At 41.9% G+C, this 10,312-nt stretch overlaps 1 protein-coding gene across 1 annotated transcript; it reads left to right on the top strand.

Annotated features, from left to right (window-relative positions):
* Positions 1-5,455: 5,455 nt before the first annotated feature.
* On the top strand, positions 5,456-7,826 carry LOC126625557 (uncharacterized mitochondrial protein AtMg00310-like). The gene is made up of 2 exons (XM_050294617.1): positions 5,456-5,605; positions 7,446-7,826. Exons 1-2 carry the CDS (start codon positions 5,456-5,458, stop codon positions 7,824-7,826), a joined length of 531 nt encoding a protein of 176 aa, XP_050150574.1.
* Positions 7,827-10,312: the final 2,486 nt, after the last annotated feature.

The following is a 10,312-nucleotide window of genomic DNA, read 5'->3' on the forward strand; positions in this document are numbered from 1 at the left end:
TCCTCTTGGTTGGGAGAAAGCTTAGTTCCACCCCCTTTGGTAAAGCTTTTATGAAGCCTTGTGGTAATCTTGCAACCTTAGCGTTGCTTAGTTGTGTCAGAGGTAAAACTGCATTCGTTTTGAGCAACTTTACATTATCCCTGTACCGTTGTGCATCGGCTTTGCTTGCTTCAGTTTCGAATAGGGATTGACCATTATTTCTTCTTGACATCGGAAAGTATCAGAAAACAAGTGTGTTTGGTCTATTTGAGGGCGTCCTACTCCCTTTGGTTGTTGCAGGTTTAGCAAGCTCATCATCGTTCTTGCTTGAAGACGGCATGGCTTCTCCTTCTTGCTTCTTGGGCATGGCTTGCCACTCCTGCTTTTTAGGTGTTGCTTTGCCCGTGGATTTGATCTCTTTTGGAAGAGCTTCGGGCACTATGTCTTCATCCATGTAGAACTTAGTGTCTGCGAAATGTGATTCAGCTTCAGTGAATGGTTTGGTGTCGCCATAGATCACATTCACTCATTCTCGGTAGAATTTCAAGCATTGGTGAAGGGTGGACGGTACTACTCCATTCGCATGGATCCAAGGCCTTCCTAAGAGCAAGCTGTAGGAAGTTCTTGCATCAATCACGTGGAATATCGTGCTTGACTTGAGTTCACCAATAGTCATCTCCACTCGGATCATGCCCATCGCTTTTTGTCCTCCTTGATTAAAACCTTGGATTAGTAGACGACTTAGGGACAGTTCATCCACCTTAATGCCGATTATAGCCATTGTTGACTTTGGCATGATGTTGATGGCTGATCCACCATCCACAAGCATGCGGTTGACTTTGTGCTTCCTTACGTACCCCGAGACAAAGAGAGGACGGTTGTGAGGCTTTGATCCCAGCAGTAAATCTTCGTCAGTGAAGTTGATTGTATCATAAGTGGCACAACATGTGGCGCATTCATGTGGTCGAAGCTTCAAGCTTTCGTCTTTGGTTTCTTGCGCTTCGTGGTCATTGGGACTTTCCAAGACCGCTGCTAATGCTCTTCGCATCTTCTTTGGCAATCGTAGCGCTTCCTCAATGCTAAAGTGTGTTGGCAGACCTTCTTTGAGCGTGGGAGTTTTTTCTCCCTCAGTGGTGATATCTTTTCCTTTTGAAGGTTCTTCCATTTCTACTTCGACCATGTGGCATGCAGCGATAGTGCACTGTTGGAAGAAGTCATTCGGGAAGTACTCGTGCAAGGAGACAGGAATGCGTGGTTCTTGCTCCATAGGTTCCCCAGCATACATTGGCTTATTAACTTTTACGTTTCTTTTGGGCTTCCTACTGTTGCGGTGACGGTGCTTTCTCACTTGTTCCATTTTTTGTCTTGTAGCTTGTGGTTTTGGTTTCCTTGTTTTTTTGTAAGTCACCAATGTCCATCATTCTTCATCATCACTATGTGTATCTTGGTCGTTTGCCCCCAGTGATGGTTGCGCATAATGTATCGTGCAACTTGAGCATTGATAGGAATGGTCAGGTGTTGTTTGGAGAGGCACGGGATCGAAAGATCCAAATGCAATTGTAGTAGTATGTGTTGCGGCCGTGTCTTCGAGGTCGAGCTCGATTCGCCCTTGTTGTGCTAGCTTCATGATAAGTTCTTTGAGGACGAAGCACTTACCCACAGGATGGCTCACGATTCAATGGTAGTTGCAGTATTTAAGATCGTTTATGTGATTCATTTCTTCAGGCAGCTTGCATTCAGGTAACTCGATTACCTTCTTTTCCAGCAAGTTATCTAACATTGCATCCATGTCTGAGTCAAGAAACGAGTACGCATTCTGCTCTAATTCCCTCAAGGTGCTTTTGTACCTGTCTTGGGTGCGAAGAGGCTCACCTCTCTTTATGTCATTTGCTTTGGTTTTGGAGGAGATCTTGATAGGCGTGGAGGCGGTCTTGACGGGCGCAGTGCTGACGATGAACGCTTCATTGGGGGGTTTCTTCCCAGTCTTATCTACATTTGGGGAGAACACCTTATCCTTCTTGAAGTCGGTGATCGGCTCTTTCTTCCAGTGATGGGCAATACTTAGCTCTATGTCGTGGGCACGGGTGGCTAACTCTTCAAATGTCTGTGGTTTGATACCTTGAAGGATATAATGTAACCCCCATTGCATGCCTTGGACGCACATCTCGATCGAAGAGATCTCCGAGAGCCTGTCCTTGCAGTAGAGGCTTAGATTGCGCCATCGGTTGATGTAGTCCACGACTGGCTCATCCCTCTATTGCTTCGTGCTTGTCAGCTCTAGTATGCTCACTGTGCGGCGGGTGCTGTAGAAGCGGTTGAGGAATTCCTTTTCCAATTGCTCCCAACTGTTGATGGATTTAAGCTCTAGGTCCGTGTACCACTCAAAGGCATTTCCTTTCAGTGAGCGTACAAACTGCTTAGCGAGGTAATCTCATTCTGTCCCCGCGTTGTTGCAAGTCTTAATGAAATCGGCGACGTGTTCCTTCAGGTTTCCCTTTCCATCGAACTGCATGAACTTTGGTGGCTGATAACCCCTTGGCATCTTCAAATTGTCAATTTTCTTGGAGTAGGGTTTTGAGTATAGTACGGAGTCATGTGAACTTCCTTCGTATTGTGCCTTGATGGTGCTGGCGATCATCTTTTGCAGCTGTTGGATAGAAAAAGATCCCATGAGTGCCGCTGCTTGGCCTGGCTCCGGCTTCACAACAATTTTCTCCACCAGAGGCTCTTCATCCTCGTCGTTTTCCTTCTTTACTGAATCATCCCCTTGCTCGATTTTCACGTCGGGCTTTACGTCTAGTTGGTTGACGAGTGCGGCGATTTGCTGGTCCTTTTCTTCCACAATCCATGTTAGCCTTGCGATCGTTTCATTTATATGAGCCAGCTGCTCATCGATTGAAGTCGCTCCAGTAGTCATGACTTGCATGGCTGAGTTGCCGCGTGAGTCGGCATCAGAAAGCATGCAACCAGAGTACTTCATTGGGCTTTCCTTCCTTGGCGCCCTTAGCGAGGTCAGGGTGATCACAGGTTCGTGCCTCAGGTGCTCTTGTTCCTTCGGCAGAGTTGATGCAGGGGGGAAGAGGCGGCAGAAAGAGCTCTTGCCTTGCTTCGAGTTGTGACGCCCGAAGTGACACCGCTTGCGGTGATGACGCTCTTGTTCCTTGCATTGGCTGCGAGAACAACTTAAGCCTTATTTGATGCCATTTGTGCTTTTTGCGGATTCAAAGATAGAGATGAGAAGTAGAGATGGTCCCACTGGGCGTGCCAAATTTGTGAACACGAAAATTCTTGCGATAAACGAGACAAGAACACGTGTACAAAATAATATTTGTATTGATGATTTAGGGGTTACAATCTCTTCTACAAATTTAGCCTCTGATTCTATCTTTGTAATGGGTGGATTTGATGTTGTTGGTCCAAAGGGCCGTCGGGGCTTGATCTTGTGATAAACAGTTGTGCGGATTTGTTGACGTCGTTGATCCAAAGGGCCATCGGGGCTTGATCTAGGGATGAACGAATGATGAATGATGAACACTTTCTTCAAGGGCCGTCGGGGCTTGATCTTGAATTAGTGGAAGTTCTTCAAGGGCCGTTGGGGCTTGATTTCGGATGAGAATTTGACGAAGAACGAAGAGAGCTTTCTTGATCCTTCGAGATTTGCTTGGGAGCTTTGGAGTTTCAAAGCTTCAAGGTTTTAGGTGTAAGATGAATTGGTTATGAATTGGTGTCCCAAAAATGAATGCCTTGGCCTCCTATTTATAGAATTCCAAAACTTGATTTTTTGGATTTAAATAATCAAATGAAATAAATCATTTCTGCCAGGTGCTGACACGTGTCCTGTTTGATGACCTTTCCGATTTATTTTGATTTTTTTGTTTAGTCACATGCTATGTGTAAAATTTATATGACACGTGAACGTTGAAATTTTAATTATCGGTCAACATTTATTTTATCGAAATTTCGATGTCTACAAACACTCTATACAATCAGACCATGAGTAATGTTCAAGAAGATACCCGAGTTGGGGAGCAACTGGCGGTGGAAGAGTTGCTAGTGCATCTAGAAGAATCGTTAGAATTAATAACTATGGAGCAGGCTGCTAAATTGGTGGGGACTGTGTTAAATGAAAAGCCCTTGAATAAGTGGGGGGTCTGAAACATACTGTGTTTTGCATGGAAAGAGTTGGGAGAGGTGCAAGTCAAGTGGGTGAAAGACAACAACTTTATTATAATTGTTCAGGATGAGAGCTCTGCAAGGAATATATTATCCCAGGTTCCATGGGCAGTGATGAAGAAAAACTTTTCTACTAGAAGGTGGCCTATAGAATTAGCTTTGGACGAAGTTCACTGGGAACTAGTCCCGTTCTTGGTCCAAATCAGAGGTGTTCCGTTATGTCTTTGTACGAAATCAAACATAAAGAAGCTGGCGAAAGAGATAAGACAGTTGGAGGAGCTGAAAGATCCATCTTTGGCCCGGTGTTTTTTGCGAGTACGTGTGATAGTTGATACTACCAAGCCTCTCATCACAGGATGTTGGCTGCCCAGGAAGTTGAATCAAGATACTTGGACTGAATTTAGGTATGAATGACTTCAGGAAATCTGTTATAAGTGTGGAAGAATTGGGCATATGAACACGGAGTGTTCCTTTAAACCTGAAAGGGGTGGAGGTACTGGTTTTGGGGAATGGATTAAAAGAATTGGGCATATGAACACGGAGTGTTCCTTTAAACTTGAAAGGGGTGGAGGTACTGGTTTTGGGGAATGGATTAAAGCCGCCTCGATTCGGGAAACACAGGAAAATCCGAGACCTGCTTAAAGTAGCCATAGTGAAAGGCTGATGGCTGGTATAAAGATGATGGTAAAGGGGTAGTGGCTCGTATCGCGTAAGGGGCACGAAAGTAAATTGCAGTGGGGAAAATGATACCCCAAATGAGAGACCCATACACATTGATGTAACTCGCAATCCAAGTGAGATATAGACTTGGGGAGAGATTGAATGATTTAGCAGCACGGGTCAGAGAATGAGGTCTTTTCAATGGGTTGTGGAAGAAAACATGCAAGTTGTCAATCGCCAGTTGGTATTGGGGTATGGCTTATTGGGCCTTCAAATTTTTAGTTCAATGGGTATGCAAAACCCATTGGAATTGGACCTAGTAGAGAGGTCCGCTGAGATCAATAAGGCTTCACTTTCGATAAGTGGTGGGTCCAATGCTGGGCTTGACTTGGTGGCGGAATTTAAGGCCTAGGAAGAAAGTAATAAACATTCGATTGATGTTCGTAGTAATATGGAGAAAGTTATTATGCAGGACGTCTCGACTCAAGTGTCTAATGTTCCTAGAGGAGTTTCCAGACATAAGTGAACTTTGGAGCTGAAACACTCGGATTTGGCTTTTTTAACTCAGAAGAAGATTAAAAAGGGTGATAGTGGTGCATCAAAAAGGGGCAATGAGTAATTCTGGAATCTCAGTGTTCAGGAAATGTGCTTGGAAGGAAAGCGGGCTATCTATGCAGAAGAAGATTTACAAGAGGTTCCTGTTAATGCCAAGAATACTGGGAGTATCTTGAGGAAGTTGGGAAGCAGGGCAAGAGAGCTATTCAGACACGAAAGGTGGGAAGTTCCTCCCGAGGTAGTGGCGGCTGGCCTTCAACAGCCATAAGGCATCCATGATTTACCTCATATGGAACTGTCGTGGTCTTGGGTCGGACACGGTAGTTCAAGCCATTTGTGGGCTGATTCGGAAGCATAAACCAACTATGATCTTTCTGTCTGAGATGAAAATGAAAGATCATAGGATTGATAGTATACAAAAGCGTATGGGTTACTCTTTTGGTTTCCACGTATCTCCGATTGGAAGGGCTAGATGGCTGCGTTTGTGGTGGTAGGAAACGGTGAATGTTAATGTTTTCTTCTCCTTAAAGCATATTGTAGATGTTTGTTTTAGCCTAGAGGGTGCTAATTCATGGGTGCGGGTTACTTTTGTTTATAGAATGCCCTATAAAGCTGAAAAAATGGATTTCTGGAATTGGATGAATATCTCGTTTGGTCTGACTGATATCCCCTGGCTATGTGGAGGGGATTTCAATGAGTTCGTTTGGGATCATGAAAAATCAGGATGAGCTAATGTTCTGTATAATCGACCTGGTTACCTTCAAAATTTTCTGAATGTTGCAGAATTGATAGACCTGGGGTTTATTGGCCTGAAGTTCACTTGGCGTGGGATAAGGGCATGATATCTTATTGAGGAACGATTGGATAAGGCAGCGGTTAATTGATGAGACGGTGGTCATTAATACTGTGGTCATTAATGAGACAGTGGTTAGTTCAGATTATTATCTGCTGGTGGTTCAATCCCAGCCTCCTGCTCGTAAAAGGAAATGAATGTTTCGATTTGAGGCGTTATGGGCTAAGGACGAGGATTGTTGGGATCTTGTGTAAAAATGCTGGAGCCTCCAAGGTAGGTTGAATTGGTTTGATACGTGGCACTATAAACTCTCGATTTGTAAGTCTAAATTAATTAATTGGAGTAGAAACAAATTTAAGAAAATAGGTATGGAGATTGAGGTGTTGGTGAGTCATTTGGATTTTTTGCAGCAGAATTGGGCGGACAATATTGAGGAAATCAAGTTTATTTCAACCCGCGTTAATCAACTGCAGGAATAGAAGGAGATGTATTGGCTACGGCGGTCTATGGTGAAATGGCTTCGGGAAAGTGACGCAAACACTGCGTTTTTCCATCGATCAACTCTTCAAAGGCGGAGGGAAAATAAGATTGCAAAACATAAGGGAAAGGATGAGCTTTGGGTGGATGATGATAGGCAAATATCGAGCTTAGTGGAGGACCATTTTTAATCCATTTTTACTTCGGTGGTCCACAGGGATTGGGGTGATATTCTTGATTGCATTGAGCCTCTGATATCAGATTCGATGAATGCATAACTTACCAAGCATGTGGCTGATGACGAGATTAAGGTTGTGGTGCATCAAATGGGTGGATTGAAGGCTCCAGGGCCAGATGGATTTCAAGGTATTTTTTACCATTCCTATTGGGACATTATTTTGGATGAGGTGAAAGGTTTAGCGAAGGAATTAATGGAGGGTGTGGACAACACTATGAGAATTAATTCTACACACATTGTCTTGATTCCGAAAGTCTCATGTCCTGAATCGGTGTCTCAATACCGTCCTATCAGCCTTTGTAATTTTTCTTTTAAGATCCTTTTGAAGGTGTTGGCGAATCGATTAAAACCGTTATTGCCTAATTTAATTTCGCCCATGCAAAATGCCTTTGTTGTGGACAGGCAAATTCAGGAGAATATAGGGATTGCTCATGAATTGTTCCATTTTTTGAAACTGAGAAAAGCTAAGTGGAAGTATGAACTGGGTATCAAATTGGACATGAATAAGGCTTATGATTGAGTGGAATGGGATTTCTTAGAAGCTGTAATGCTTAAGTTGGGGTTTTATAGGGGTGGAAACAGTCAGCTCTTTCTCTTGCGGGCAATGAGGTGTTAATTAAGGCTGTGATACAAGCTATACCAACCTACCCTATGAATCTTTTTAAATTCCCAGCTATTGTTTGTAAAGACCTTGATTCTCTGTCTGCTGGTTTTTGGTGGGGTGATACTAGAGGGAAAAAGAGGATCCATTGGGTGAGCTGGGATAAAATGGGGCTACCCAAAAGTGTTAAAGGTTTAGGATTCCGGAATTTCCAGGACTTTAATGATGCTCTACTTGTTAAACAATGCTGGAGGCTAATTCACAACCCTAATTCCCTGTGGGCTCATATTCTTAAGGCGCGGTATTTTCCTTATTCATCCTTCTTTGATGCAAGATTAGGGAGTCGCTGATAGGAGTATATTTATGCGACTGAGTTACCTTGTTCTCATGCATTTATGTTGTTATTTATTAGTTAATTATGTATTTTAAGCTATTTTCATGTGTTTGTAGGTCTATAGGCCTTATGAAGCAATAAGATGCATTTTGGTGCATTTTTGGGCTTGGAATGGATAGCACATGCATGGAGCAAGGTGGATGGACGAAATTGAAGACTAAAAAGGCTAGGAATGTGTTAAAGAGAAAGAAGAATTAATGTAAAAATGACAAAGAGCTTAACCACAAAAGGGGTGTCACTCCACCATTCACCTTTCCATCATTACCGTGCACTACCATTGCACTCCCTTTGGAATCCTATGCCGTGCATGATCATCCATATTCCCTCCATTGACTCATTTGTTGCATCATTCCACCTCCCTTTCCTTTCTCTACCATGTGAACAATTATTCATGTTCCCTAGCTGCAACACCACTCCATTTTACCCTTATGCTTTGCATCATCACTTCACTTTCAACTTTGAATCATTTCAAACACCACTCATTGCACTCAATTGCTACACCATTCCTTGTTCCCTCCATCATTTCAGATTTCATGCATCATTACATTGAATCATTGCACTCAATTGCTACACCATTGTGCTACACCATTCCTTGTTCCCTCCATCATTTCAGATTCATGCATCATTACATTGAATCATTGCACTCAATTGTTACACCATTCCTTGTTCCCTCCATCATTTTAGATTTCATGCATCATTACATTAAATCATTGCACTCAATTGCTACACCATTCTTTGTTCCATCCATCATTTCAGATTTCATGCATCATTGCACTCAATTGCTACACCACTCCATGTTCCCCTCCATTGCCATGCACTTCCTCTATAAAAGGAAGTGTGTGTAACATAAATTTAGTTTATATTTGGTTAGATCATTCACTCCCATTTCAACACAACCTTCATCCAAACACATCCATTCATCTTCACATCCATTCCTCCATACAAACAAACCTTCAAACAATCACCAACACCTTGTGCCGTAGCAAAGGAAGGGAAGGAAAGTGCTTGGATGTGCTTGTTGTCCAACTTGGATCGTTGGAGCGTTTAGGTGTTTTCTTTCTTTTGTTTCTAATGTTTAAATTCATTTCCTTTCATTTTGTTGTAAATATGAGTGGCTAAACCCCTCTTGGCTAGGGGTGATTTCAAAGCCATGATTATGTGTGCAATATAATTTGATAAATTCCACTTATGAACTCTTGAATCATGAATGCAATTGGCTTAACTATTTGATTGATAACTTATTTGTATTTGTTAATTAAGGGTCGACACTTAATTGGCATGCATAAATCCGTTGCTAGAATATAAGGAAGTTTCACATAATCGTTACAAACTTATATTCACATGTAATGAAGGTCGCTTATAAACGATCGCGTTAAGTTCAATTCCTAGCATGAGTGACATGATGTCATAGTTGCAAGTGCTTTGTCAATGCTTATGATTTTCATTAAACGTAATGGTCTTTGATAGTATCTTTATTATGATGTCATGTAGGGAACTTCTGAAGAATGTTTTGGGTTGTCGAATGATGTCATCCAATCTAATAAAACAAGGAAAATTTGAGAGTTAACTAGTGATGTCACGGTTAATTTGGGGCATTGTCATTCATAATTCAATGAAGTAGTAACTGGAATTCGAATTGTTTGCATACATATCATGTGTGGAGAAAAAGCCTTTGGCTATCCCATCTATCATCTTATTTCTCAAATTTATTTTACAATCTGTCTAATTTTTCATACTTGTTTGTTTGTTTCAACTTCATCCAAATCAAAACCCCCATTTTAGTTTCATGTTTCAAAGTGTTTCAAATCTGTTTTAGTTTGTGTTTTTAAGTGTTTTGATTCAAGTAAAAGTCAATTTTCGTCCAAAGTCATTCCTAGTGTCTAGTTTAAGTTTATTTAGTTGTTTTAAACTGTTTTGATTATTTTAAGTTTGCTTTGAGTCTTGTGAGTCTTGTTAAGTGTTTTTAAGTTTAGTTTTATGTTTTTGAGTCAGTTTAGAGGTTTTAGCTAGCCCTCATAATCCCCGGTCCAGAACGATCCCTACTTATACTTATACTACAATTGTCAAAAGAAGGTTAAATTTATGTGTTAAGTTAATTTCGCATCAGTCGCACCTCGTGGGCTTGGGCTAGTCTTCTCGTTGGATTTTATGACACGAGAAAAGTCATAACTCTCAAAACACCATATGTGGCAAAGTCCCATATCCCTGCAACCTTCAAAGGTGTGGTGTTCGTAATTGAGTTTGTGTTGGAGCAAGCAAGTAATCCATTTTCTCCAACTTCGATTTTATTATATACTAACTTGCTAATTTTGATGATTCAGGCACCTACACTAGAATTTAAACCATTGCTGGATCACGTCAAGTATCACCTTCCATTCAAGGATCAATTCCATGCTATGGGCCTTATCCAAGTTTAGAAGGAAGTTTCGTCAGGCTGGAAGA

Source organism: Malus sylvestris, chromosome 6 (genome assembly GCF_916048215.2).
Source record: "Malus sylvestris chromosome 6, drMalSylv7.2, whole genome shotgun sequence".
Taxonomy (NCBI): Eukaryota; Viridiplantae; Streptophyta; class Magnoliopsida; order Rosales; family Rosaceae; genus Malus; species Malus sylvestris.